Source organism: Engraulis encrasicolus, chromosome 19 (assembly GCF_034702125.1).
Source record: "Engraulis encrasicolus isolate BLACKSEA-1 chromosome 19, IST_EnEncr_1.0, whole genome shotgun sequence".
Classification (NCBI taxonomy): Eukaryota; Metazoa; Chordata; class Actinopteri; order Clupeiformes; family Engraulidae; genus Engraulis; species Engraulis encrasicolus.
In genome coordinates this window covers 27,125,364-27,152,384 of record NC_085875.1, presented here as the reverse complement: position 1 = coordinate 27,152,384, position 27,021 = coordinate 27,125,364, and the positions used below count along the sequence as shown (strand labels likewise).

The 27,021-nt window shown below is 43.8% G+C and overlaps 2 protein-coding genes across 3 annotated transcripts in view; one reads left to right on the top strand and one right to left on the bottom strand.

The window, feature by feature from the left end:
• eprs1 (glutamyl-prolyl-tRNA synthetase 1) overlaps nt 1-6,329 on the top strand; it is a 35,185-nt gene extending 28,856 nt beyond the window's left edge. Inside the window, exons 29-33 of the mRNA XM_063183961.1 lie at nt 2,841-3,014; nt 3,875-4,035; nt 4,330-4,408; nt 4,780-4,844; nt 5,445-6,329. Of these exons, the coding sequence (XP_063040031.1) occupies nt 2,841-3,014; nt 3,875-4,035; nt 4,330-4,408; nt 4,780-4,844; nt 5,445-5,595 (630 nt within the window). The 3' untranslated portion in view covers nt 5,596-6,329. The remainder of the gene's footprint in view (nt 1-2,840; nt 3,015-3,874; nt 4,036-4,329; nt 4,409-4,779; nt 4,845-5,444) is intronic.
• Nucleotides 6,330-7,251: 922 nt separating this feature from the next.
• Nucleotides 7,252-26,595, bottom strand: hhipl1 (HHIP-like 1). Of its 2 annotated transcripts, none has more exons than XM_063183959.1 (12): nt 25,817-26,595; nt 25,158-25,264; nt 24,330-24,531; nt 23,608-23,945; nt 22,502-22,645; nt 20,084-20,412; nt 18,451-18,577; nt 17,128-17,273; nt 15,018-15,099; nt 12,873-12,955; nt 10,794-11,155; nt 7,252-9,927 (listed from the first exon to the last, which is right to left on the bottom strand). In XM_063183959.1, exons 1-12 carry the CDS (start codon nt 26,105-26,107, stop codon nt 9,688-9,690), a joined length of 2,451 nt encoding a protein of 816 aa, XP_063040029.1. In that variant the 5' UTR covers nt 26,108-26,595; the 3' UTR covers nt 7,252-9,687. The 2 variants fall into 2 exon arrangements, with proteins under 2 accessions (XP_063040029.1, XP_063040030.1); XM_063183960.1 differs by lacking the exon at nt 7,252-9,927 and adding an exon at nt 9,944-10,178.
• Nucleotides 26,596-27,021: the final 426 nt, after the last annotated feature.

Genomic DNA, 27,021 nt, shown 5'->3' with positions numbered 1-27,021 from the left:
TTTCCAAGATGGCCGCCAAAAAATACCATAGAAATGGATTTGTTGCACAAGATTGATCAAGCATCAATTTTGGCATGAATGTGCAAAAAAAAACAATACAATCAAATCTTCCTGACTAGCCACTTGAAATGGAAGCCATTTTATAATATGGCCACAAAAAGGCTGAATTTAGCCCAGAGGTGACCCAAATTATGATACAAGTATGTAATTTTGTGTGTTTGTGCTTAAGAGCAATAGGCCTATAATCAAATCCACTCATTTGCAACTTGAAAATGTAGGGTAGCCATTTTTAAAGATGGCCATCAAAGAAGACACTAGAACTTCATTAATTGCAATTAATCTAGCAGATGTGGCCCAAATCAATGTTAACATTCACTGTTTGAATTTCCAATGATTTCATCATAGAAGGAAACACAATCAAGCAAAAAGGCACATAACTATTATATATATAGGCTACAGAGGGTAATCCCGGCTCTCTGAGGCATATTAACCAGACATCTCACTATGGGTAACGCCCGCGACCATTTGCCAAAACTTACTTTCAATCATGCCGTCAGGCCAATGAGCTGCACAGCTGGGGATCCCGCCCCCTCGGGGACAAAGCCCAGGTGCGCTGGGCTCTGAGCTTCAATCTGAGGCAACTAACCTTTGAGCTTGTGGGTGAGTGTAGCAATCTAGTGAGATGTCTCGTTCATCTCCCTCAGAGAACCAGAATTACCCTCGGTAACCTACAGTTCTCTTGATGTCGAAACACTCAGCATCCCACTATGGGTATTGAAAAACTCCAGATTGAGTTGCCTTTACCTAGAATGCACAAACAAAAGCTTGGCCGGGGCACAGACCATTCTCCTGCCGATGCCCAGAGCTGTTGAAGGCGAAGAGGCAGCGTCCATCAGCAGTGATAAGCATCATGCTCACCCAACGCGCAGCCCGAGACGCAACAGTCGCCCAAGGGCCCAGGGTCTTCGTTCCGAACCCGAAGAAGAGAGGCTAGGCACCAGGCGCACAAAGGCAGCTTCCGGACATCCAATACCACGGAGAGCACGCAGTGGAGGGAACCCAGGGCACGGAAACCACCCGTCTGGGTGTAACCGATGTATAGGTGGAGCCCACAGAGGTGTAGCGAGGCCCCCAATACCAAGTGGTATTCCCCAATGGCAAACCAGGCCTTGGCACAAGGGGGAATTTCCAGCATGTTCAGTACACAACATCCGCAGGTGCAACCGTGCTGGCAGAAAAGACCATTCTCCAGCAGGGCCGCAGGTCCAAGTTGCGGATGGAGAACCTAGTAGCAACCACCACCACATCGAGCTGGCCAAGCCAGCCCTGATAGATATCCGTTTGAGGGCACACACTTTGGTTACCAAAGTCCAAGGGGGACATCAAAGATACACTTCCCCTCGATTATGCATCCTGGTCGAGCAGGGGCCTGAGATACTTCATTGGAGAAGTATGGTCTAGCTAACCACGGTCGCCCTATCCAGGGACAGCACTCCAGGCAGCACAATTGACACTCGCGCTCCTGCTGAGCGAATGAGACACACACAGTAAGGGGTGACCGACCCAAGGGAGACACGTGTAATGCGTCCTATTAGGAGAGGCGAGGATCCAGGTGGCCTTGACACGATCAGCCTTCTCACCCTCGGGTAGAGGGCGCAACTGACTAGAGAAGTTGCGTTCCACAGAATGTTCCACAGCCTCTGGGAGGAGGCTCTTATCTTTGAATGTTCCAGGCTGACAAGCCAAAGCCATTATGTGATAGCTAAATCAAACATGTTAATGTCAAGTCCAGAGCAAATAAACTAAATTCATGACAATGCTTGTTTCTGGTGTACCTTTTGTTTAACAGCAATATCGAGAGAACCACAAATTGCCGTTATTGACATATTATTACCGCAGTGTCATCGTATTATTAGCATCTCACCTTCGGGGTGGGGGGTGGGGAGGCACTGCCTCCATTGATATTAAATTAAGAACTGGCATTAGCATGTCATCACCATGCTATTTGTGTGTCATACTGTGAGTGGCTTATGTGTCATTGCAGAACATTTTTAATATTTGTATCACTTCATCATCCATGCTAACATATTTAAGGAGAGTGAACAATTATTTCCACCAAATTTGCAATTTGCACATATGAAATTTGCAAATTTCTAGGGTCTTTTTGGCAGCCATCTTGGAAAATGGCCAGCATTTTAAGTAGCAAATAAAGTAGACTTGATTGTAGGCCTATTGGTCTTAATCACATACAAGCCGAATCTGTGCAATAAATCATTTTCTAGGGTCTTTTAGTTTTTTGGCAGCCATCTTAGAAAATGGCCGCCATTTCAAGTGACTAATTGGGTAAATTTGATTGCACTGGTCTTAAGCACGTACATGTTGAATTTCATGCTTGTATCATAATTTGCTAGGTCAATTCTATGCAATAAATCAATGTCTGGCGTCCTTTTGGCGGCCATCTTGGAAAATGGCCACCATTTCAAGTGGCCAATCTGGTAGATTTGATCGTATTGATCTTAAGCACATACATGTTGAATTTCATGCTTGTATCATAATTTTCTAGGTCAATTCTATGCAATAAATCAATTTCTGGTGTCTTTTTTGGCAGCCATCTTGGAAAATGGCCGCCATTTCAAGTGGCCAATCAGGTAGATTTGATTGTATTGGTCTTAAGCACATACCTGCCAAGTTTCATGCTTGTATCATAATTTGCACGATTCAAGCCAAATTGGCCTTGTAGCCGCTCTACTATGTGTAGACCACTGTATCACACAATCCTTACAAACAAGCCTGTTTTCTTACATCTCCCTCCCTCTCCCTCTGACCCTCCTCCTCCCCAGGTGGTGATCATCCCGTGCGGCATCACGGCGTCTCTGCCGGAGTCTGAGAAGGAGCTGCTGCTGGCCCAGTGCTCGCGCTACCTGAGCCGCCTCCAGGGGGCCGGCGTCCGCGTCCGCGCCGACATGAGGGACAACTACTCGCCCGGCTGGAAGTTCAACCACTGGGAGCTCAAGGTACAATACTACTACAGAGTTCAACAGAGTGCACAAGCGTTCAGTAGTACAGGTGCAGGTGGGAGGCCGGAACACTTGGTCAAAGATTTTACAAAACTTTAACTTTACAAACTTTACAAAACACTGCAAACAGATTACTCTTCTTTTTTCTTATTTTATTTCTTGGAGCGAACAACGCGTTTCGCCCAGTGTGTCATCCGATTCGCCAAAGAGCTGAGCGAAATGCGGGAGCTCAAGACTGCAATACGACTGTCATATACAGTACTACCACGGAGACATGCGAGACAATTAGGCCTACTCTCCATGATGTGTGGATGTTCCACCACTGGGATCTCAAAGACACTCTACTCCACTTTAACCAGAGGTGGCCAAATTAAAAGTAGAAGAAAAACCTCCCATAGTAGTTATTTTCCAACACAAGTAACATCACTGAGTAACTGGCCCACAGTTAAGTAGCAATATACCTGATTCTGTGCTGGTTTGGTTTCTTGTTAGCAACATCGAGCCACCACATTAAAGGTACAATGGAATAACTGGTGTAACCCACTATGCAATATTATGTGCTAGTGTTGCACTGACACCATACACCATACATTTACTTCTGCTTTTACTTTGGCATCATCTGACTCTAACCCTCACCACACCTTTTACTCCATTTCACAACACAATACATTTCTCCACTGTGTTCTTTTCTGGTGCACTTTTGTTAAATGTATTCTCTCTCTGTGTCTATCTCTCTCTCTTTACCCTGCAATACGTTCTCTCTCTCTCTCTCTCTCTCTCTCTCTCTCTCTCTCTCTCTCTCTCTCTCTCTCTCTCTCTCTCTCTCTCTCTCTCTCTCTCTCTCTCTCTCCCCCCAGGGAGTGCCCATCAGGTTGGAGGTGGGTCCTAAGGACCTGAAGCAGGGCCAGTGTGTGGCGGTGAGGAGGGACACGGGGGCCAAGCTGACGCTGCCCGAGGCCGACACAGAGAAGAGGGTCACACAGCTGCTGGAGGAGATCCAGAGCAACCTCTTCAACAGGTACAGCATGCACACACACTCTTGCAAATACACACACACACACACACACTGTACATACACACACACACACACAGCCTCTGAAAGAGTTAGGCACATGTACACATACTCAGGTTGTTCATGAGGTGCACACATACTCATGCCTACTCAAATGTCCACACATACACATACTCAACACACTTCTGAGAAAACGCACACTCATCCAGTTCATAAACACACATGGAAATGCACAAATCTTCTCACACTATCTCACACCAGTTTGAGTGAATTGATTTTAATTGTCCGTGTGTACGCCAGGGCGTCTAATGACCTGATGACACACATGGTAGCAGCAGACTCCATGGAGCAGTTCCAGAAGGAGCTTGACTCGGGCAAGGTGAGACAACTTCAATTCACTTTTTTACAGAATTATCAACACTGTTAAAAGTAACTATGCATAGATTATAGGTAAATACCCACAGTTTTTTTTCCCCCAGTCTGATTCGTTCTCTCTGGGTTAAAAACTTTTAAAACCTTTTTTCTTATTCAACTATGTGAGGGTGTAGCCTTTCTCACAATGTTGTCAGACAACTTGCATGTTGAACCGAAGTGGGCATAAAAACTAGCTGTTTTATGCAGAAACCAGTAGCGTGTGTTTATGTCTAATGCAACGTATACCTGATTCGAGTGCATGGCATCGAAGCTGTCTGATGTTGCATGAAAAAGCACCAGAAAAGTGATTGAACTCTCCCACTTGTTCTCTTTCAGATTGTCCAGATTCCATTCTGTGGAGGAATTGATTGCGAGGACTGGATCAAGAAGACCACTGCCAAGTAAGTACACCTCTGTTGAAGCAAACTGATTGCTATTGCGATTACTGTCATTGCGTTATTGCTCATTAAAATAGGCAAAGGTTTTAATTTGTAAATTAGCCAAAAGGCATTAGATATTTCACTACAGCAGTTTGCACTGTCTGTATACGTATCTGGCTCTAAGCTCAGTAGCAGATTAAGTGCACTACTAGTGCCTCCTATGCCAAGACACTTTGAAGGTGCGTGATGTTTACACTTGTGATCAGTAGTTTCTGCTTCCTTCAAGCTGTTAAAACTCTGTGCTTGGTACAAACATTGCATGGTTAAAGGAGTACCAACTAACATACTGCATATGTATTCGATGACAAATTCAAACAAAGGTTACCCAAAGTACACAGAAGTCCTTGTGCACAACATTTCAGTTGTCCATGTGCAGGTGTAAGGCAGGAAAACTTGAAAAAGTTCATTAAACACCGCACACTGGACACTGTTCTTTTTTTCTCTTTATTTTTTTGAAGCGAACTTTCGCTTCAAAAAAATAAAGACAAAAAAAGAACAGTATCCAGTGAAAGGTTGCCCAAACTTTAACCATGCCCCCCCCCCCCTCCCCTCCCCCTCCAGGGACCAGGACCTGGAGCCAGGAGCCCCCTCCATGGGCGCCAAGAGCCTGTGCATCCCCTTCGAGCCCCTCAAGAAGCTGCAGCCGGGACAGATGTGCGTGAGCGGCAAGGAGCCAGCACAGTACTACACGCTCTTCGGACGCAGCTACTAACAGCCGCACCACTCCTCTCTCTCACTCCTCCGTCTCTCTCTAGTTCTCTCTCTCCCTCTCTCTGAGAAGAACAGCTGCTCCTTCCTCTCCTCCTTCCCTCCCTTTCTTTCAGAGTAGAACGTCAAGAGGAAGAGCTAACGTAGCACTAACCCCCAGTAATTGCATCCCAGGACCAGTGGCTATGCCCCTAGCAGTGCGCTGCACACCTCCCCTTCCACACATATCCAGATGGGGTGGAGTAATGTTGCGGGAAGGGGGGGAAATTTGTGGGGTGGTTGGGACAAAGTAACTTCACTGCTTCTCAACACTTCCAGCTAACCATCCTTTTCCCTAGAACTCTTGCACCTCCAGCACTACCACTTTTTTTTGGCACATTAGAGTGTGCCTTTTTCTCTCTCCCCGTCCTTCTTCTCTCTCTCTCTCTCTCTCTCTCTCTCTCTCTCTCTCTCTCTCTCTCTCTCTCTCTCTCTCTCTCTCCCTCCTCTCCTGATCCCCCTCTGACAACCTCAGGGCTGTACATGGCATATAGCTGGACCACTGTCTTTGGGATGTATAATACTTCCCATTCAGAGGAGTTGCTGTTACCCACGCTGCAATATGTTTTGGTACAACATTGGAAAATAACAGTCAGTGTCTGTGTGTCTGCCAGGAATATTTTCTCCCCCATGTCTGTGCCGGGGACGTCCGTCTGTAATCAAATGAAATTAAATAAATAAAGGGATTATGAATTTTCATCTTTGGTTTTTATTTTGTCTGTCTTCAACTATAGCTGAATTAAATTAGCCTTGTTCTTACAGACGGTGCGTGTGTGTAGCTCCGGAGCACCCTGGTGGAGCGGAGCTACACACACTAACGTCTGGCAGCGCTGCCATTAACATGCTCTTCTCGAGTAGAAAATAAATGGAGCATTTATTGCTTAGATATCAATGGCAGCTTGTATTGATGAGTCACAGGACAGATTATAGACTATATTGACTCTTAGAGATGAACAGAAAACGTTTTTGGAGGAATTTGTTAGTGGTGACAAGTTGCAATAAATGCATGCAGAGGAGCATGTTAACGGCAGTGCTACTAGACGGTAGTTTGTGTACACACGCACCATCGGTGAGAACCAGGCTAGAATTAAAAGGCTTCAGACTCTAATTATTTTTTTGACTCAAAGATGACTGTAAACAAAGAAAGTGGATGTAACCAAGAAGCGTCATTTTGTTTCCTTTCCGGTATCCACTTTATGTCGGGTGAACGCCCCTTTAGGAGACCTTCGGTTAGGAGACCTTCAGAGTCCTGAGGTTGAGAATCAATGAAGTCCCCTTAGCGCTGTAGATCGTCTTGAGCAAACACCTCAAAAAGAGAAGTAGGGGACATGCCCCCTTAGGAGACCCAACTTGAGCACACGCTTTTGCATTGAGTGGGCGTGTTTTGCGTTATCTTGGTTTGATTCAGTATTTTTGCTGTAAAATCTCTTTATGTTTATGTTGTTGTGAATGATGGAATGTTCACCTAGCATCCCAGTGACATCACTGTCTCCGCTACAAAATCAATGGTAACTTACAAAATGTTATGAACAACAAAAAAAATCCATTACATTTGTGAAGACCCAAACATTAAGTATGGGAGGTAACCTAAACCTGTAATGAGTGTTCAGAAACTGACAAGCTGTTTACAAGTCATTTATTTGAACTATATTCAAAAGCACAATTTACTGACTTCACTGTGTGAAACCTGGAAATCTGTTAAATTAGATTGTTTGCATAGGGGGTAACCCCCTTACACATTCATGAACATTTTATGTTGATTTCTTGTTTTTTTCTTTTTCTTCCATGCCTAATGAAACCAGTTTCTATTAGTTGTCGTCATATAAGATGGAGAAATCTCTCGATTAGATGGTCAGTTTAAAAAAAATCTTTCTTCATTCAACAAATATTTAAGAAAAATGAAGTTGTTTTCAAAAATGTTTTTAAGAAAGAGCCTGAAAGAAGGTGCTTCAATGATCAACGAAGGGAGAACATGGCTTTTAGTCTGAGCCTCGTCCAGGGGGCAAAAATTGTCCAAACACAAATATTTACCCTTCAATGTTTACCCTGTCCTTTCTACGCATGGGACATTTAGAATAAGCAATTATTCCTCTTTATGCCAAGGGGCCTCATGTACACCGCGTCCTTACCAACAAACAAGCTACAAACGGTACACATAGTACAACATCTCACGCAAACCTTGGATGTACAACATCTAACGCAAACCTTGGATGTACTATAAAAAGTGCATGTACACTGAATAGAATTTGAAATTAAATGGAATGTACCAATAGAATGTGTGTGTGAAAACTTGCCTGGTTACCACCAGACCTAATCACAAATGAGATTAGTTTTTCAGATCAGAAGGATTGTGTAAGGTAGCATGGAATTTCCCAGGCTTTGTGAAAACCTTTTCTCATAGATTGATGCATCTGATGGTTTTTTTGTTGGTTTTTTTTTTTGGTGAATTGATATCTTTACAAGTTTTATTATGCAAAGATTCAGTAGAACATCCATGCAAGTCTTAGTCCTGGACACAAAACTAAAAATAAAGCTGACATTAGCTTTGACTTCGAAATCAATCATTGTTCAGCAGCATGTACTTGTATACTTGTATTGACCTCTATGTCCTCAAAGGAGGCATGACTTCCATTATACACTGCTCCAAAAAACGAAGGGAACACCAAACGCAAAGCAATGCAACTCCGTGTCCATCGTACTTGTGATATAGCATAGCATGTCCAGTTAGGAAGCAACGCTCAATGTGAATTGAATTAATTTTCTACTGTTTTGCAAATTTAACAAGTAATGGGTAGAAATTAGAGATATTAACCAAAATACACCCCAAAAATATATAGTTATTTGTCTAGTGTCACTGATCATTTCTCCTTTTTCACCCTTTCTGTCTGATTTTTTGGTCACATGCATTTTCATACATTTTATTTTAAGTGCCTTTTCAAGATCAATTCGACAGTTTCACACCCCTGTATCCAGGTACAATGAGGTGGTGTCTAATGCCTACAATAACCCACTGAATTTGTTCAGCTAGTGGCACTCACCCAAGATGACACATCAATGTATGCTGTGGCAAGAAGGTCTGCTATGTCCATCAGCACAGTAGCATGTAGGTGATGCCAGTACACCAGGGGACATGGATTGCTTTCTCCTTGTGCCAGGTGGCACAGAAAATAACACTGGACACAAGCCTGATGAAGACCCTGTTGGTTCGAAACATATGACCTGAATACATTTTCAACTCTTCTACTCTTTTCCACTATCAGATGCGCCTTTGTCCTGCACCTGGCCTCAGAGAGGTGGGATGTGCATACTTTTACTTTTATGAAGACAGAAAATAACACTGCCAGACTCTGCAAAATGAGCTTTGCAGGCCACTAATGTGCATGTTTCTGCTCGAATGGTCAGGGGCACACTTCATGAGGAGGGTACAAGGGCCTGGTGCCCACAGGTTGGGCCTATGCTATACAGAGCGGCACTGTACTGTAATTTGCTAATACCATAGAACACTGAAATTGGCACATTCACAATTGGCGGCCTGTGATCTTCACAAATGATGTTGCAGGCAGCATAACATTCTCCATTAGCTCTCCAGACTGTGTCATGTCCATCACGTGCTCAGTATGAACCTGCTCTCATCTGTGAAGAGCAGAGAGCACCAATGGTGAGTGTGCCAATATTTCCACTGATTTTTTGGGGGAAAAGAAAATTGTGAAGACGAAGAGCTTTTTAGTCCTAAAAGACTGGTCTTAGTCCACATGTACTGCAGGGGGAACTCAACCAAATAAATAACCCAACTAATCAGTGTCCAGCAGCAACAGATGTGTGTAGGGAGTTTCCGCACACGACCCCGGCGTCCTCATAGTAGGCAGGACTTCCATTATGGTGGAGATCAGTTTAAGACTAAAAGAGTGCTTGGATTACCAGATCTTTGGAAGGGGAAAAGAAATCTTTGAAAAAAAATGGAAAGATAAAGAGTCTTTTTAGTCCTTGAAGACTTAGTCCATATGAATGGGGGGGAATAAAACTCCAATGAACCAATCAAAACGAACCAATCAACCAATCAGTGTCCAGCATCAGCAGCAGCAGTAGTGTGTAATGAGTTTCCGCATACGACGCCGGCGTCCTCGTAGTGGGCGCAGTTGCTGCTGCCCAGGCCAGCGTGCAGGCAGTCGAGCAGCGTGGCCTCATCCCCGTGGCACTGCACGTCGTCCAGCATGATCCTCAGGTGGCTGCCCTCGCCGAACTCCGCCGCTTTGGAGGCCCGGAGCGCGTGCCGGAAACCCAGCTGCCGACACACCACCTGGAATACACACATTTTTATATGAAAAAACTCAGTCAGATTGAAATGCACTGTGTCAGATTAAATACACACACATGAAACATAAATTCGTCAGACATAATTTTGTCAGAGGCGAACTATCAACAAATAGTCTCGCTCTCCCACACTTTCAGCTTCTCTTCCTCTCTCTCTCTCTCTGTCTCTGTCTATCTCTCTCTCGCCGCCTTGGAGGCCCTGAGCGGGTGCCGGAAACCCAGCTGCCGGCACACCACCTGGAATACAGTACACACATTGTAATATGAAACAACATACATTTAATATGAAATAACTGAGTCAGATTGAAACACACACAAAAGATCCCACCAGCCTAGTGCAACTGGTGGTCCGTGGGCCACATGCGGCCTGTCTCCTCACTCAGTGCGGCCCGTAACTTCATTTTTTTATTTAATTTTAATTAAGCACTACATTAAATTTGAGTGTTTTGCTCTTCCTTTAAAACTAAACTTTAGTCTTGGTTGTTTATCAAGGACATCCTTTCAAAATGGCATGGTTTAACTTTCGGGTATAAATACCTGAATACAAAATTATATACAGTATATTTATCCTTTTGTAGCGCCTCTGGTAGTTGAAATGCATGGTCATGTGGCCCTCTGGTGGTGCCGATGAAAAATTGTGGCCCTCTTTATCACAAAAGTTGCCTGTCCCTAGCCTAGTGTGAGACATCATTTTGAGTTTGAGTTTGATTTCAGAGGCAAACTATCAACAAATACTCTCACTCTCCCACTTTCTCTCTCTCTGTCACTCTCTCTCTCTATCTCTCTCTCTCTCTCTCTCTCTCTCTCTCTCAGCTCTCTGCAAGTACAGCCTCTATGCCAGCACACACACACCTGTGCGTTCTCCATGCTCCACAGGTCGTCACACACTGTGCCCCATTTGCCCCTGGCAAACACCTCCACGCGCCCTCGGTCCGTGCGGCCCAGCTCGTCGCCCGCCAGACGCACTGCGCCGTTTGGGTACGTGGCGTGTTCCGAGCCGGAGCTGCGGTGGCGGCCGGGCTTCTTGCGGCGGCCCTTGCGAGGCTTGGTGGGCCGCGGTGCCCGAGTGGTGGAGGTAGTGGTAGCGGGGGTGGTGGGAGGGAGAGTCGTGGTGGCTGGTTTGGAGCGCTCCAGCAGGTCCAGGAGTTCCTGTAGCCAGTCGTTGGTGTCCGGGATCGTCTGCTGCTTAGTGGGAAGCTCCACGCCGATTAAAGCTGCAGAACAAAGAGTGGAGTAGAGTATGAATGAATGAATGAATGAATGAATGAATGAATGAATGAATTATTTATTTTTCTTCACACCATCATTTAGACTTTCAGTTACATGTCATGAATAGGTACATTAGTATGGAGAGACAGGGTCCCCATCCATATGAAGCTAAATACAAGCTTATGAGCTGGGGCCCGCACAAGGGCATGGGTACATGATGAGAGTGCATGAGGTGATTGAAGGAGGTGGGTCTGCACACTGTCAATAAGCTCCAAACAATGCACTTTATTTTGGAGCTTAGTGTATTGCCAATGTGCAGACCCACCTCCTTCATCTGTTTGACCCTTTTGTCTGGCACCTGTAAAAAGAGTTTTTGGCCAAATGCTGGTAAAACTCTGCTGTGGCTAGTAATATGTAAATTGTCACTAGCCAATTTGGCTGGCAGCTTATTCCTTGGTATGACATACGCATCATAGTAGCCTATGTTCTGTTGTTTTCCCCTTGTGTATCAATACTTGTATTTAAGTTCAAGAAAAGGATCAATAACTCTCAATATACTTCCATGTAGAAAGCTATACACTGATCTTGCTTTAGCACGTAGTTAAACATACACTATCAAGATAAAGAAAAAGAAAACAATATAAAATCTGTGGCTGGCTAGTGGAATACCTGAATTGCTAGTGACTTGGGAAAACCACTAGCCATAGTGGCCGCTGGGTGAAAAAGTTAGTGTCAAGCCCTGGTGTGCACCCTACCCAAAACTAATGCATGAGATGACACACCTTTTAGGCTCACGGCCATTCTTCCATTTAGGCCCATAGCCCTACTGAATGATTTAGCAACTGCTACCCAAATATCAATAGCGCTCGATGACTTGTAACCGTGGATAATAAAGTGGACATGCCATGTGGGTAAATGAAGACAGCAAAAGACAGCAAGGCAGCAAGAGACAGACAGTACATGATGAGAGTACATGAAATGGTGTGCGCTATACATGATACCTCTACTGTATGTGACCAGTGGGTGACTCAAGACCAATTAAGGCTGCTAAAGAGAAGGTACAACATACTACATCAGGGGTCCCCAAACTAAGCCCCCTTTGACCGGCCCTCTACCTCTCTGCACCTCACCATTTGAACTGGCCCAAAGAAGCAATTCTCACAGAAAAGATTTTATTTTGTTTATCAACAGGCCTTCCTACAGGTTAGTTTTCACTAACCTAGTGTGAATCACCAGAAGTTTCTTCGCTTAATAGTTTCTCATCTCACTGTAATATAAACAGGCCTGCCATTTCTATTGTATCACTCATAAACTGTCAATCATCATATTTTTCTAACCTTTTCTTGCAATTTTACATGGCTGTTATTAGAAAATAAAATAAATACCTGTGATATTTCAAATTGGAAAACATGTGAAGTACTCACTTCTTTTGCGAATCACTTGTAATGATGGACTATTTTGAGCTAGAAATTATGGCTATAACAGGCAGTGGCCTAGTATACGGCCCACATGATTGATCCCAGCCCCTGATCAGAGTCAGGAACGATAATGTGGCCCCCATAGAAAAAAGTTTGGGGACCCCTGTACTACATCATGGTGCTCCGAAACTACACCTGCTACCTGACCAGCCCAATACAAAGGCTGTGAAGACTTAATTATGCATTTGTATTCTTACCATTGATGAAACATACCGTAAATGAGTAGTAATATGAGTAGACTTACATTCCTGAGGCTTGAATGGGACTGTTTTGCTCTTGACTTTGACAGGCAGTGGGTCGTAGTGGCAGGCTCTCGGCGGCGCTCGTCTGAAACAGGACGATGTTACAGCTTACAAACACATGCAGCATATACTGGATCATTTAAACGAGACATTTAATTCAGAATTACCTCAATTTAATTCTGAATGAAGCTTAATTCCCCCTTTGAAAACGTCATGTAAATACTTCACAATTTTTAATGAAATGAAAGTTCAATGTAAACTTGTAGTCTGTAGCCTTTAGGTGCCTATGGGATGGCCAACGATCCGACTTACTGTTTGTTGATGGGGAAAAAAAATCAAGGACATGACAGCATTGTGGGGCAGCCATGGCCTAATGGTTAGGGAGGTGGCCTACAGATCAGAGGGTTGCAAGTTCGAATCCCACCCTTACCTCTCCTTACACCTCCACCCATAGCTGAAATGCCCTTGAGCAAGGCACCTAACCCCACGTTGCTTCAGAGACTGTAACCAATACCCTGTAAAAAAAACCCTGCTTATCGCTTTGGAAAAAAAGCGTCAGCTAAGTGTAATGTAATGTAACATTGCTATGGTATTATAAAGACTTCGTCATTACCATTATGGTAACAGCAAGCTTATAGTAGGGACTCATGCATGGAAATGTTAATGAATGGGTTAACTGCAAATGCTGAATTTGATTGTATGACTGCACAATGTTCATGAATTAATCACATGCACCAGCAATGGTCTAGTGTTGAGCCCCACCTACTGGCCTACAATGACATTGCTTTTTCCAGGCGGAAACCAGTAACAAGTATCTCTCTCTCTCTCTCTCTCTCTCTCTCTCTCTCTCTCTCTCTCTCTCTCTCTCTCTCTCTCTCTCTCTCTCAGTATGGACAGTAAATGCACAAAAGAAGGAATGATCTCTCTCTCTCTCTCTCTCTCTCTTAGTATGTACAGCAAATGCACAAAGGAAGAAAGGATCTCTCTCTCCCTCCCTCTCTCTCTCTCTCTCTCTCTCTCTCTCTCTCTCTCTCTCTCTCTCTCTCTCTTAGTATGTACAGCAAATGCACAAAGGAAGAAAGGAACTCTCTCTCTCTCTCTCTCTCTCTCTCTCTCTCTCTGGTATGTAAGAGTGGATTGATTCTCCAGTTAACAAAACATACTTATCCACATAGGACACATTTGATGACAGCTTAGTCAGATTGAAACACAGTGAGTCAGATTAAAACACACAAAAGATCCTAGCAGCCAACTATGAGACATCATTTTGTGAAAGGAAACCTCACAAAATCAGATTGCAACATCAGCAAACTCTCAACCTCTCTCTCCCTCTCTCTCTGCTCTGCGAGTATAGCCTTTATGCCAGACACGAGAGCTGAAACTGCACGAGCCTGCGTCATGTTGTGGGAGATTTAGATGACAGCTTAGTATGGAGCTGCCAACACAGACCCAAGTTCTTAATGAGAGCCATGTTTCTAAGGAAAGAGGATTTCAAACAGTGCAATAGTACGCTGGAGGGAGGGGGAAAATTATTACCAACACCTAATGATTTATTATAGCAGAGTTGGGCAAATGCAGCGCAATGAGTTCCAAGGCCTACGCTCTACACTTTTGAGAGCGAGACGGTGTGTTTCATCCTTTTTTCCAGGGATTCACAGAGTGAATGTGTGAGTGTGTGTGTGTGTGTGTGTGTGTGTGTGTGTGTGTGTGTGTGTGTGTGCGCGTGTGTGTGTGCGTGTATGTCTGTGTGTTTCTGTGTGCGTGTGTGTGTGTATGTGTGTGTGTGTGTGTGTGTGTGTGTTTCTGTGTGTGCGTGCGTGTGCGTGTGCATGTGCGTGTGTGTGTGTGCATGTGCGTGTGTGTGTGTTTGTGCGTGCGCATGTGTGCGTGTGTGTGTGTGTGTGTGTGTGTGTGTGTGTGTGTGTGTGTCTGTGTGTGTCTGTGTGTGTTTCTGTGTGTGTCTGTGTGTCTGTGTGTGTGTGTGTTTCTCTGTGTGTGTGTGTGCGTGTGCGTGTGCGTGTGCGTGTGCGTGTGCGCGCACGTGTGTGTGTGTGTGTGTGGCAACCTGGCAGACATCCTGTAACATCTGTGTGTCCAGTATGCTATAAATACACAGCAGGTACAAGTGGAGTGTTGAAACAGCCTACCGTGACGGGTCCACCACTTTGTAGACCACGCCAGTGGCAGAGGTAGCACTCGGGATCTCAGTGGACATGAAGTACAGCTCCCCTGGACACACAAACACACATCAAGAATACATACACACACAAATCCTGCAGGTTATATTGAAATCTTACTCCACTTATGACACGGTAATACCAAAGATGTTCTTAGTCCTTATAGACCGTCTCTGGTAATACCACTAGATGATTTAGAATGTGTTAAAAACAATTAGGATCAAAATGATTCCATTTCTTGATTTTGATTCTAATTTGTATCGCATTGCGCATTCACACAAGACAGTTTTCCTGAGGACGCCGCACATACGAAGGAGAAGTAAGCTCATGATCACTTTTGATGATCACACACACATTGACTGTTTCAGTAGTTCAGTTTGGGGGAAAACTTTTCATAGGTAGGTCTGCAGAAAAATATGCCAAGTAACGCCAAAGAAATGGGTCTGCTCACATAAAAGTCCTCTGTGCGCATAAAAAAATAAATCTGTTACAATTTTTGTCAACTGCTTTAGGACATCTCTCCATGATCACTGACAGCGAATGCATGACTTCAATTACTTCAACCAGTACCATGTTATCCATTTACTACAACGGACACCATATTGTGCATTATTAGCTACAGTACAACAGTATGTAAATGGCTTAGTGGAGGCCTATTATGTCTCCCTCAGAAGTAAATATTTATGCCAAAGCACATGTTGGTGTGATCAGAATAATGTCCTTTTTTTATTTTTATACTTTATTATGTTCATTCAAAGTTCATTGAAGTTCAGAACAATCATTCATTTATAAACACATTTTCAGTTTTTTGAAAAAAAAAAAAAAAAAAGAATAATGTCCTTGAAGCAATTTAACATGCACACGCACTCACTACTAGACCATTTTCCTGATGTAGACTACAGCTTTGAATGCAATTTGTGTCATGATCTATACCCTGTTTTTGATGGCAGTGAATTCAAACATCATCCTTATTTTGTATGGCACAGCACCATTCCAAAACAGCTACATCTGATGAAGGGCATGTTGTTTGAAAAAATCAAAGAGCAAGAAATCACTTTTGTGTGCACTGCGGTGGTGTGTGGATATTCCCTTCTTACGGTACTCTTACAGACTGTTTTTATATTCAGTCCATGACCCCATGACCCATGACAATGATTTAAAGATGTGCACGCCGCCACATACACCGTACAGAGTGTGTCCATTCTTACAGAGCTAAGCTGCATAACACTGTGAGATGTTGGGTGATTGCCAGAGGACAAACAGAAACCCTATTTAAACTTTTGTTTCGTGAGGAATCTGTTGACTTATTTTCTTGTACTGCGTGACAAATTAAATATGAATGCAAATGCTGTCAAGTGACAAGAAAATGACCAAATGGGTACGCACCTAAGCCTTCTTCAGTGTATTCAAGAATAGAAGGCTAACCTACTAAAATAAAATAAAACAAAAATTACAGTTGAGAGTGCTGCAAGAAGACTCTGGATTCTGAGGAAGACGTACTGCGCCGAAATGTTAGTCATTATGCTTGTACCGTTATAAAATCCCTGACCTAGTCACTCTGAAGTGGACCAGATTTCTCTCTATTGTCTACCGTCCTGGACTGTGAGCACCGAGATCAGTAGAGCGGAAGTGACTTCCTTTCTCAGAGTGGTATTGCAATTATTGAGTGCGTTTATATGCAGTCCATTATCCCGAATATGAGGCTTATCCCGGTTATGATCAAATTCCGGATAAGGTGTTTGTATGAGTACAGAGTGTTATATCCCAGTCTACATTCTTGGCCGTTCTCAGAATTCTCTCCAAATGCGTGTAGCCTGGATACCAGCGACAACGTTCTACTAAGGGAAGGCTTGGTATCCGGGATAAGCTGTTTGCATGCATTAATATCCCGTTTTCTTTCAGAATACTTCAACTAGAATATCCCAACTTCTCTAAATCCCAATTAAGAGCTTATCTGGGATACTGAAGTCAGGAAAAGGTGTTTATATGTTCAAACACAAATTAGGCATACTGAATATCCTGATCACATGTGAGATACTGAACTGCATATAAACACACTCATTGATCTAGTGTATCTTACCGGCCTCGTCCTCAGCAAAAGAGATGATGTAGGGGTGGTAGTTATTGATGAGGCCCGGGAAGGCGCAGGTCAGGCCCTCGCCCATGCAGATCTCCTTGTAGTCCCACTGGCCAGAGTGCCTGTTCTCCTTCAGACTCATCAGACGCCTGGACACACACACACACACACACACACACACACACACACACACACACACACACACACACACACACACACACACACACACACACACACACACACACACACACACACACACACACACACACACACACACACACAAACACACACACTGATATACTGTACATACATAGGTAGGGCACAGTTTTGAATCTGGGAGCAGGCTTCTCTTATATCTATCAGATTGTGAGGGTAATGGCCCAAATGGTAGACTCAAATTTGCAAAAAGATGCCGCTCCTTTCATTAAGTGTTGTTTTTTATTATTATTACAAAGACACACTTCTATGATTTTCTTGAATGACAAAGACCCCACTTTTTTGCACACTTGAGTACAATAGAGTAGAGTACAATATTATACTACCAGGTACTAAACAGCTGCTTTGTTTGTTTGGTACTTAACACAACAGGAGAGATTCTTTGGCAGGTACACAACTGCCCTATTAATTGTTATTACGAGCAGCTTTACCCATGGCTTATATTGCATAGAGTGTACTGTGGTACTTCCATTAAACTGAGTGTGGAGAGACAGAGACACTGCTCAAAGCCATGAAACTGATCCAACATGCTGGTGAATCATTAAATACTTAAAATAAAAAAGGAGAACTATTTGTCTTTGTCATGTCTGTCTTTTGGTGTTACCATGGCCACTGTTATGGGTAAGTGTAACTAAAAGTGAGAGCGGTTCTCTCTGTCTAGTCATGATGTCAGCATCCAGGGTTATGGTAGGTCAGCGGGTGATGCAACCACTCTAACACAGCACCTCATTACAACAACAGAGAAGCTGCAACACATGCTACTCAATGTTCTCCTACTAACTGGCCAGACTGCTGAAGCACCTTGAGCTACATATTTTATGTACTGTGCTATAAACAAGCATTATTGAGCAATCAAAACAATCATCATTGTCAGTAATAATAACCTAAATGAACATCATTATAATTATTATTATTATTATTAGTAGTAGTAGTACTAGTTAGTACTAGTAGTAGTAGTATTAGTAGTAGCAGTAGTAGTAGTAGTAATATGCAGTAGTACTAGTAGTAGTAGTATTAGTATTACTAGTAGTAGTAGTAATACCTAGTAGTAATAGTAGTAATAGTAGTAGCAGTGGTATTAGTAATAGCAGTAAAAGCTGCAGGTCTCACCCACTCATGAAGTCTCCAAAGATGTACATGCCGTTGAGGTTGGGGTACTCGCAGCCCCGGTAGACGTACCCACCCGTCACAGACTTGCCCATCTTGTGAGGGTAGGCATAGATAGGCAAGACATCATCTTGAGAGAGACAAACAGATTAAAATTAAACTAGTAGTACAAGTAGTACCATACTTTACTGTACAGACAGATGTGATAGGCAGAGGAAATGAGCAAACTTGAAATAAAGGGACAACACTATTGCCATTGTGTGGATTCTCCATATAATAGTAAAAATACGTAATGTAGGTATAAACATAGATACATAGATACAAGACACAGACAAAAACCTAATAAACATTATTGCACATTGCAGTAAACATATAGCAAAATCTGAGTATAGCAATACACTTTTTGCACACTATGTAAACTGTCAGACACCTTAATTTCCCTCGGGATTAATAGAAGTACTCTACTCTACTCTACTACTCTACTCTACTGAAGTTTTAGTTTCCATCACATAGTGGAGAGGAAATCGCACAGATGACAACAGCACCTGGCCAACACTTACAGTAAAAGAAATGTATCTAAAACTATAGTGAACTTTCAACAGAAACTCAAATCTCTTGGATTGAATCTACCTAATCTCAGGATGTGTGTTCCTCGCCACAATGAAAAGAATGAAAATAAATTACACATAAAAGAAATAAAAAAAATAGCATCAGACAAAAAAGTTATAGTACAGAAGGTAAGACTGCAGTAAGCTTTTGATGGAACCTGAATTCAATCTGCTTAAAATATCAGGAAGTGCGTGCCTCGCCAGAGTGAAAAGAAATAACACAGAAAAGAAATAAAATAAAATACCATACTTATAGTATAGGTAATGTATCCAGAAAGAACTATATTGCATTTTTGATGGAAACCCAATCTGTTGCATTGATTTTACCTAATCTCAGGAAGCACATTCCCCGCCAGACTGAAAAGAGTGAAAATACATTACATAGAGAATAAATGAAAAACAGTACCAGACAAAAAACATTATAGTAAATGCAATGTAGTTTCTAAAACTGCAGTGAACTTTTAAAAGAAGATTTTTGGGGCTTCTACGCCTTTATTTAGACAGGGAAGGTGGAGAGTGCGACAGGAAAGGAGTGGGAGATAGAGAGGGGTGAAGATTGGGTCATGACCTCGGGCCTCATGATCACAGTACGATATCACAGTACAGTGCCTTAGCCATCTGAGCCACGGCCAGGCTCCTGTCGTGAACCTTTGATGGGAACTGAATTCAATCTGCCTAATCTCAGGAAGTGCATTCCTCGCCAGACGGCAGGGGAGAGAAGAGAGAGGAAACCCACCTAGCGAGCTGGTGAACAGCTTCTTGTAACAGGAGGAGCCCACTTTGGCTCTCCAGCCATAGCTGTGCCCCTTCTCAACGATGTCCACTCATCTCGTACTAGACTATGTATGTGTATTAGCTATTAATGCAGTATAACTTCACTGCCTCCTGCTAGACTAAGTAGGCATAGTAGTTATTGATGCAGTATAACTTACTGATCCTAGACTATACTAGTAGGAGTGGTAGTTATTGATAAGGCCAGGGAAGGTGAGAGGCAGAGGAGAAGAGAGGAGAGGAGAGAGGAAACCCACCTAGCGAGCTGTTGGCACAGAGCTTCTTGTCGTAACAGGAGAATCCTTCCTTGGCGCGCCAGCCGTAGTTGCGGCCCTTCTCCACGATGTCCACTTCCTCAAACTTGTTCTGGCCCACGTCACCACAGAAAATGCGGCCCTTGCCCTCGCGCGTCAGCGGGTCACCTCGGTCCACGGAACACCGCCACATGTTCCGCGTTCCGTAGGCGAAGACTTCGGGTCGGGCTCCGCGCTCGTGGACGAAGGGGTTGTCGGGCGGGATGCGGTACAGGGGCCCCTTCTCGTTGTCGTTCACGTCGATGCGGAGAACCTTGCCCAGCAGAGCAGACCTGGAAAGTATTTGAATATTAATCAATCTGTCAATAAATCAATTACTCAATTAATCAATCAATCAGGCAATCAATCAATCAATCAATCAATCAATCAATCAATCAATAAATGTATATTATATCATATTATGCTATATTATATTATATTATATTATATTATATTATATTATATTATATTATATTATATTAGAATTATTTATATACACCTACATGTAGCACATTATCATACTCCGTCGTCATTAAATGTGCTTGAGAAAGAAATGAAAAAATATGGATAGTTTTATCGAAACAGATAAGATTAAATTAAATTAAATAAGATTACAGGTCATATCAATCCTACAAGTTGATCAGAGGCATTTAGGGAAGTCTTGAGCTCTTTCCACAATGAGAGTTAGTTAGTTACATTATATCACGACAATACACACATGCAGTGTCCATCCAGGGAGTGTATTACATTACATTACACACATACTACATCAAGAGTCCATGAAAAGTTCTGAAAGCCAAAGTCATTGTCAGCTTCATTGTCAAGACCACATGTAGAGGATTTGAATTGGCAGTGCTCCCTTGCCCTGGAAGCCGATTGGAACTACAGGTGGAAAGTGTTGTGGCATTAAATGGCAAATGTGGTGCAGACATCTGTTCTGGTTTCAACACAAGACTGTTAACTCTACACAGTATTGGCAGAGGACGCGCTCAACTTCTTGGAAAAACTAAAGTCTTTGGGTGTGAGATAAAAAGCGTCAACTTAAGGAAGAAAAATCCGCACTCACAAACTGCGTCTCATTATTTATTTATATTACCACCATGTCCAAAAAGCAAAGGCGTTTCGGCTAACAAGCCTTCGCACTGATGAAGGCTTGTTAGCCGAAATGCGTTTGCTTTTTGGACATGGTGGTAATATAAATAAATAATGAGACGCAGTTTGTGAGTGCGGATTTTTCTTCCTTAACTCTACACAGTCCCCTTCAAAAATAAGATTAAACTTTAAGCGTTAACGTGTACTTGCTGCTAGTATGACCCCCAAGATCCCAGAGAGTTATTATGTTACAGACGTCTGTGGTAATTTGTGAAATGGCAGACCACAGACTGCATTATGCTATACTGGTTTGTTTAGCAAGTCTACCTCAGTTTCAGCCACAGCTATTTGCGGTGCATGGGGAAGGCAGCATTCCACCTTTGTGTGGGCTCCACAGGAGAGCAACACAACAGATGCTATCTTCAAAAATGAGATAGAAAAGCAGACATCCTGCAATTGCAAACAGGACCAAAGCACTTCAAAGGCTTGTATAGTAAATGGATTTGTGGAATAGAGGTGGGGGTTTCTTTGCGAGGGGAGGTTTCCTGAGGCCAAGAACGGATTATGGAAAAAAAGTTGTTTTGGACCGAAAAAAAAGGATGCCCTCCCAGCTTTTCTTCAACTTCACCTGGACCCCAGTGCCGTTGAAAGGTTTTTTACCTTGGTTTTTACCACATGAGTGCCCTATGCTACTTCTTACAATACATAAGGGTGCCTTAAGGAAGGGGTTGAAGTTCAATTTGTCCTGAACCCTTCTGACCCACCCTTGGGACCCACCTGTGTTCCCTGGGGACCTACATATGGCCCTATGGGCCTGGCCTGGCCTTGCCATCCCTATGCTACAGTCAATTTACATTTCCCTTCATATTATGTCTGGGCCAGGTGTTCTGGGCAGACAATACCAGACAATTGGCCAATCAGAAAATGGGTGATGGATGAGATAGGGAAACGTTAGAGATTACATAAACGTAGAGATTGGGTAAAATCAGAGTTACATTTCAATGGAGTTCACCAAGCATGTCAGGCCAAAGGTTGCCGGTTCGACTCCCAACCTGCCAGGTTGGTGGGGGGAGCAATTGACCAGTGCCCATCCTCCTCCATGACTGAGGTACCCTGAGCATGGTACCATCTCGCCATCTCGGGACACCGTTTGAAGCTGCCCCCTTGCACAGGTAAGGCCTAAATGCAATTTCGTTGTGTACAGCAAGCACTGTGTGCTGTGTAGAGTGCTGTGTCACAATGACAATGGGCTTGTACTCATGTATCCATCCCTCCATGAGGCTTACTTACTTGTTCTGAGAGTTGCCAAACAGGCCAAAGGGGTCACCGGCCATCCCGCCGTCGCCAGTGAAGATGTACAAGTAGCCGTCGTCTGCAAACAGGATCTGGCCCCCGTTATGGTTGGATGCCGGCTCGTCCACCTCTAATATCACCCTGCAGGGAGTTACAACATCCAGGAGCAGCTTGTTATTCATTAATTGAATAAATAAAAACATAAAACATAACACATTTCTAGAAATCCACACGATAAAATAATAGTGGAAGAAAACAAAATGAACAGAATTTCTTTTCTAAATATCCACAGTTTAGCCTCTGCCAGCCCGACTTCCACTGTTCTGGGTTGCGTTTTAGCCTAAGTAGTATGAGGTGCAACCTAGGCAATATACCAGAAATAGGTCTCACATCATCACTAAAAGTTTTAAAATACACTTGTTTACCTTGCACATGCACTTTGCGTAAGCATTTTATTTGCATGTAGAGCAAAACACTGCACTGTATGGAGGCCAATACAATTATTTTATGTAGAAACTTTTATTCATGCGATATATGAACTAGGCGGCACCTCATACTTAAAGGTGGGGTTGCAGGTTAACCATTTTAAGAAAATGTACTATTATGACATCACGTTGGGGGTTCCGCAGGCTCATAGGAGTCTATGTAGAACCTTAGAATCCTGGGGGAGTTCCCCCAACGTGATGTCATACCTGCAACCCCACCTTTAAGTACTACTTCAGAGTTTTTGGGAAACGCAGCCTTGTTCAGCAGACAGGGGCGTTGAAATGAAGGGGAGGTGGGACAGCCGGGCCTCATCTATGAGGGGAGCACCACAGGGAGTCCATTTTTTTGATGATTAATATCATCCCAATGGAGTCCATTGGAGCTGGTTGTGCATAGGACCCATTGAAAGTGTTTGAAAAAAAAATGTTTGCTCAATTAAATCCTTTTCGTTTTTGTAATTGCCAAGCTTTTGGTCAAAGACCTTCCCCTGTCTGAGATGTAAATCCATCTAAGTACACAGGGCTCAGAAATTGCTTTTACTCAAGACCCTCCAGGGTCTAACCTTCTGCCAAATCACTGTCTCTAGTCCTATTGCAAGGGGATGTCTTGTCACCCACCTCTCTGAAGAGTGGTCCACAACGTTCATGTCGGAGGCCGAGATGTGGAACTCGCTGATCCGTATCCTCTCATCCATGCCCACCTCAATAGAGTAGTACACGTACAGCTTGCCGTTGTACTTGAACTCGGGGTGCAGGGCGATCCCCAGGAAGCCCCTCTCGTCACCCTCCCAGTGCGAGGTCAGCACGGCCTTGGAGATGTTGAGGAAGGGCTTCTCCAGCCGGGAGCGGTCCGGCAGGTACACCCACACCACGCCCACCTGCTCGGCCAGGAAGAGCCGGTGCGTGCCGTCGTTGGCGTGCACCATGGCCAGGGGGTTGCGCAGCCCGTTGGCTACCTGAGGGAAAACAGTGTGTTAGGGTCAATAAGGCTGTGCCTGTGCCCTCCTCAGTCTCAACTAATACTGGGGTGTCTTGTCCTGTAAAGTGGAGGAAACACGCTCACACTGTCACCTAATGACAGTTCTTAACTGGGTGCTGAAGCCCACATAGTAAAACGTAGATAAGTAAATGAAGCGAAGGACGGCACTCTCATGATTTTTCTTTTGCTTATTCGACTACGACTATGTAAAATAAAAATCTGAAGAGTGCTGTTCTTCGCTTTACTCAGCTGTGTTTTGATCTATCTATCTATCTATCTATCTATCTATCTATCTATCTATCTATCTATCTATCTATCTATCTATCTATCTATCTATCTATCTATCTATCTATCTATCTACCTCCTCCAGGCATAGTTGCAGGCAGCCGTCGGGGTCCTCGGAGACGCGTCCCAGGTTCTTGGAGAGCCTCTCGTTGCTGAGCAGGTGGGGGTAGCAGTAGTCAGGGTCGTCCAGCTCCAGGTAGCGGCAGAGCCGGGCGTTGTCCTGCTGCAGCTCGGACAGCTTGGGGTCGCTGGACACCAGGGGAAGAGTGCTCTTGCACCTGCAGGGATGCCCATACACAAAGCAGCGCGTAAAACAGACTTGTGTAACGGAGGCTAACTAGCACAGAGTTGGCGTGGAACGTTGGTAAACCTCCCTCCGATAGCCTCATACAGTCTCGTGCCGTTGGGCCGAGAGACTAGTCTCTTGGCCCAGCGGTATCGTACTGTGTCTCCCATTGCCGAACCGTTGTAGTTGACGAGGTCGCACGTTCGATCCCCGAGGGGGGTGAATAGGTGCAAGATGACCTCCGTCACACTTGGAATGTGAAATAATGATACCAGTACATTGCCTTTGCAGTTTGGGTAAAAATACTCAGCTAACTGAGCTAGAAAGCAACATTGGTTAATAATGAACGCAGTGCTTGCAATGTAGTGAAGGAAATCGCAGTGTTCCAAATGTGACTCGCGACATGAGACCAAATTCACAGGTCCCTAACAGCAAACCTGGTTCACGACCAGACCCAAGTGTTGATGTGCGCAGTTGCAGAACTAATTTGCCCTTTACACAGCATTATATTAGTGTTATGGGTGCTGACTTGTATGTGCGACAGTTGATCAATTTGTGGTGCTTGGTTTTCATTCTGTGGTGCTGCGCCACAGAATGGTCTATGGATGGAACACTGACCTGTCCAGCAAGTTGGAGCAGTAGTCGGGGCAGAGGCCGGGGATGGTCCTGACCGGAGTGCTGGGGTCCTCCGCGTCAAACAGGTGTGCTGCATATGGAGAGCATTCCTTGAGGAGCAAAATATTATATTGCACATGTGTCAGGAAAGGATGTTTCAGGAAAGTATAGCATTCATACTTTTGTACTGATTTTTGCATTATCACTATAATAAAAATGTATACAATTCTTAAAATGTTTTCACGTTTCAGAAAAGCATTGGCCTACACATATAGTATCCACACATTTTTTAGTGTCACTTAAAAAAGTAATATGAGTATTAGTCATACATGATGTATGTAGGCATGTTGCGTACTACTGTGTTATTACTGATATTAGTAATATTATGTTATTGTCATTGTTATTATCATCATTATATCATCATTATCATAACATTGGAATGCTATTACTGTTTCTTTTCATGTTGTTGGCTGGTGATGATGATGCTAACGATGTTATTAGTAGTGGTGGTGTACTTTTAGGTGGTGTTGTAAAATAAGGCTACCAGGATGATGTTGAAACACAAATGCGTAATTGATGCGTCAAACTTGTCAGTGATCAAAAGGTGACAGTGCAATCACATGAAGTGTTTTACAACCGCCTGGTTTTAACTCTTGACTTACCTGACACAGCAGGTCCAGCACGTAGGCTGCGCAATTGGAATATCCTTGATAGTCGAAGTTGCCCATTATCTTGTAATACTTTGCCATAAGCTCCTGGTCTTTCGCGTAATCACAGCAGCCAAAATGTTTGTACATTACGCAAAACTGAAGCTCCTGCTGAGGTCGGAAAGGGGGCTTGAAATCCAAACATTGTGGATGTGATAATACAGGTGCTACGAAAAACCCGAATAAATTCAATAAAATTAAACGCGTGTGCCAAAATCGCCCGAATACGTCGCAGAAGTACCACATTTCGCTTTGTAGCCTAGCCAGAGACTAACGTGTTGTACATTTAACTGAAGTTATGCAAGAGTGTGGACTTAAAAAAGACGCAGACAGATACCCGTCGCTTGTGAACGAGCACTGCACTTTGGTCGGCCAGTAACCTTTCCCCTGCAGAAATCCGTTTTGGTAGTCACACCGCGAAGCAAGACATTGTTGCAAAGTAGCTCCTTTGTATCATCACTTTGTCATTCTCCTGAGTCCAGACCACCCTTTTTTCCTCCGCGCTAGCTCTAGCTGCTGTAGCCTCCTCTCTTTGCGTCTTGCACGGGGTCCCAGTGGCGACTTCCCAAAGAACAGCTGTTAAAACCACAACCTAAAAGTCATCTGCCGACGACATGCACGCACACACGCACATTTATTTCCCGATTTTGACAGGATGTAACCCGGCAATACATAACTTACACAACACCCACTATTAAGAAACAGAGTGATGTAAGACACATCTTGGACACACCGACCGCATACCTATGCATCTGAAAATGACAAAGAGCAAAGAAAGGCTTGAGTTCAATGTCGTTCATCAACTGAACTTTAGATACTTGCGCTCACAAATATCATGCCTTCTATGTCTTGCGTTGGGGGCATGAATTTTTTTTAAATGACAGTTGTGTGCACAATGGCAGATTTACTTTGACCATTGGCTCTGACGGCACGTCTAGGCTACTTGGAATTAAAGTTAATTTACTGGAAAGCAGCGGTAAGCCCAGCCCTGGAAGTGGCGTCAGCAGGGGCTGTCCACAAGGTGGCACCCTACTCCCGTTACGCACGCAACACGGCGGCTTGTTGTGTGTGCAGCTTGACACTTTACATATGGAGTGTCAAGGGTTAACGCGTCCCATAAATCTGGATTCGTATTCTATCAACCCTGTCCTGATCTGGAC